We start from the raw sequence: 3331 nt of genomic DNA, 5'->3' as shown, positions 1-3331 counted from the left end.
CTTGGTTTGCAGATGGCCACTTTCCCATGCTATCTTCACATGGTCTTTCTTCTTTGTGTGTGCTTCCCTAGTTTCTATCTGTGTCCAAATTTCCTCTTCTTATGTGGATACCAGTCAGGCAGAATTAAGGCCTACCTAATGGCTTTATTTTAACTTGAATACCTCTTTTAAGACCCTATCTCCAAATACAGTCATGTTCTGAAGTACTACATGTTAGGATTTAAATACATGAATTTGGGAGAACATAATTCATCCCATAACACCCACTTAATGCAGATTTCTTTTTATTTTCCTCTAATTCTGAAATATTTAAGCTCAACACACTATTAAAGTGTAGGGCTTAGAATTACAACTAACACTCAGAAGTAACCTGTGTATATGGCCAGTGTGTCTCTTTAAAGTTGTGGGTATTTCTAAATGACCAAGAAATCACTAATAATCAATGCTCTTTACTCTTGAAGCCTAGAAATTCTTTTTTCCTATTATACTCTTCGACATCCTTTTTATCTAATATCACCAAGACTTCTTCCTTCTTCTCTTTGATCATCTATTTTATGGATTTTCTTTTTATGCTCATGGCTATTGTCTTTGTTGTGACCATTATTTTGGCAACATTGACACTTTAATTGATTTCCTCGTCCCTTAGCATTACCTATTTTTCCCATCTCCTATTTTGCTACCAGATTATTCTTTCTTAAATTAAAATTTTTTATTGTCTGGGTGGCTCCATAGTGTAGTGGTTAGCACTTCTGCTTTACATGCAGAAGGTCCTGGGTTCGTGCCCCAGGTGGAGCGATGAACCATACTCCCAGTGTGCCAGGCCCTGGGTGCGTGCTGCTAGCACATGGGAGGAGACGCCCCACCTTCAGAGATCCAGTTCTTAAGGGGAGACGACAACATCTGTAGGTCAGGGGTGGACGTTGGGGGGTGGGTGGGAATTAAAGAGGGGAAAATTTTATTGTCTTTCATTCTCCTGTGAAAATTACCCAATAATTCTTTATCACCTGGATGTATTCCACACTTACACTGAATGTAAGGTTTCCTTAATATAACTCCACTCTGTATATGTAATTGTATTCCTCCTGACTTCCTAGCATGAATTTCAACTCAGGACAGCTTGTCTCACTATCACCACACATTTAAGTTTTTATACACAATCCCCATAATTATTATGCTCCATTTTCTTTAATAACCCTTTCTTTGCACCTGATCATTTAATGATCAGTCAATTTTCTGCTTTTCTACATATCCTTTCTAGAGTTTCAATGTCTGCTGATTTATTTGTTCCTTTCACATGATTCTGTATGATTTAGTGTTGGTGGCTATTCATTTTGGTGTTTGTTTCTCTATGTTATTACTTAACTTATTCACATTTTCATATTATTGTTCTCATCAGCTTTAAAAGAGAGTATCCGTTTTTTATATATTCTTTCCTATCTCCATAATAATGGTATTTAAATTCTTTTCAAATTAATAAAATATTCCTTTGTTTACAAATAGTATCAAAATAGCATAATGGAAGACAAAGACAAATGGATGAATAACATAATCCATTATTATTTTCAAGACTATAGTTTTCTCATTTTGAATTTTTTTTTACTCTTTACAAACACTGTGTGCTCAGTTAAAATAATTACAATTTTATTTTCTTCCAATACTAAAGGACTTAGTTACAAATGCAATTTATTAACCTGTTGCCCTAAGAAGTAGTATGTAGTGTTGACTATACTTAAAGAATATTCTTCATCTGCTGAGTAAATTCAATCTGCTTTTTTCTTTTTAAAAAAATAACAGAACAAGTTTACAGTATGGAATTATGTGCTTAAAAAGGTTGAATTATGACAGAAAAGAACTAGAAAGAAGACGAGAAGCAAGCCAACATGAAATAAAAGGTAATAATGTCTTCCTTTCATATTGAATGCCTTTTTTCTCAAGTTTTTAGCTTTCATTTTTATGAATCTAAAGTGCCGTGTGTGTTACACTGAACATTAAGTAACAAATATTTGACTAGAATAGTGACATCATTATTTCTTTTTCATTACTTTTATGATTAAAACACAGAAAAGAATTTCATCATTTTATAAAGTAAATATTTCATTTGGGGAATAGTCATGATTTTTTTAATTGAGATTTATTCCTCTGTACCTATTAATTATACATTCTGTTTGTTCTAAACATGCCTCCATGTAGATATTTTTGTCAAACTTTTAATAGAACATTCTCATTATGATTCAGGGAAACATGGTATATAATTTATTTCTGGTAGTTTATCTTTGGCTTATATCATTTGAATTTTATTTCAGTGCCCAGAAATTTTATTTGTGTAATATAGTTATAGAAATTACATAGGGATTTTGTATGAAAGTTACATAGGAATTTTACCCCTATAAATGAGACTAGTCCATTAATAATTTTAGGTAGGAATAATTTTAGAAGAATTACTAACTGCTGAAACTGTAATGTGTACAAAAATGATTAATTTGAATGATAAGAAAAGATACTCTCTACTAGATTTATGGCAAAAGTATTATATTTAATAATTAACTCCCTAAATGTTGAGAAATACCTTACTATACAGAGAAAAGAATTATTTAAAAAGAATAACATAGGCTATCCTTATTAGTGATCACTTTATTTTTTCTTTTCGTTATTGAAGGAACATTTAATCTTTGAGTATAAGATATAAGTATCTACAGGCCTTTTTTGGTAAAAAATCATCAGTTTGTTTATAAATGTCCATTTATATTTTTTAAAGGGGAAAAAAGGCTCTTTGAAGGAAATGTAACCAAATATTTTTGAGGAAAGTTTTGAGTACAAGCAAAATAAACTATTTAGTAACATGTCCGTTTACTGTTTCCCACGAATCAATATGTGGGAAGCATTTCATCAAATTCAATAGGTGTTTGTTTATACATTAATTGTTTAAAGTTAGGCATGAATCTCTTTGTTTTCAGCTTCACTTTCTTTGGGTCTTACTTTAGATATGAAAATAGTATATATTACATGATACCCTTTCTTCCATATTTAAGCTTAACACAGTTTTGTTCTGTATTTAAGATCATCTATCTTAGACTTCTATAATTTTATTTGTGATAAAAAATGTCATAAATTACTTTAATCTTTGTCAGTTTCTGGACAGTGCATTAGTCTTAGCAGAATGGGCTTGAATGCATGTGGTAATTTGTCAAGAATAGTTTTCTATACATGGTTCATCAAAGAGTAGATATACACTGGCTTTCTTGTAACACTTCATCTGACTCACTACTTAGGTGCAAGAAAGTGTTTTTCCATTATTAATATTGAGTTGTTTAATTTTACTTTATTTAGGGGC

The 3331-nt window shown here is 31.3% G+C and overlaps 1 protein-coding gene across 1 annotated transcript in view; it reads left to right on the top strand.

Moving 5' to 3' along the window:
- PPFIA2 (PTPRF interacting protein alpha 2) overlaps positions 1-3331 on the top strand; it is a 465706-nt gene that overhangs the window by 439124 nt on the left and 23251 nt on the right. Inside the window, 1 exon segment of the mRNA XM_011374878.1 lies at positions 1795-1892. Within this exon segment, the coding sequence (XP_011373180.1) occupies positions 1795-1892 (98 nt within the window).

This window comes from Pteropus vampyrus, unplaced genomic scaffold (genome assembly GCF_000151845.1).
Source record: "Pteropus vampyrus isolate Shadow unplaced genomic scaffold, Pvam_2.0 Scaffold9, whole genome shotgun sequence".
NCBI classification, from domain to species: Eukaryota; Metazoa; Chordata; class Mammalia; order Chiroptera; family Pteropodidae; genus Pteropus; species Pteropus vampyrus.
Note: the sequence above shows the minus strand (reverse complement) of the source record. Positions and strands in the feature narration are given on the sequence as shown.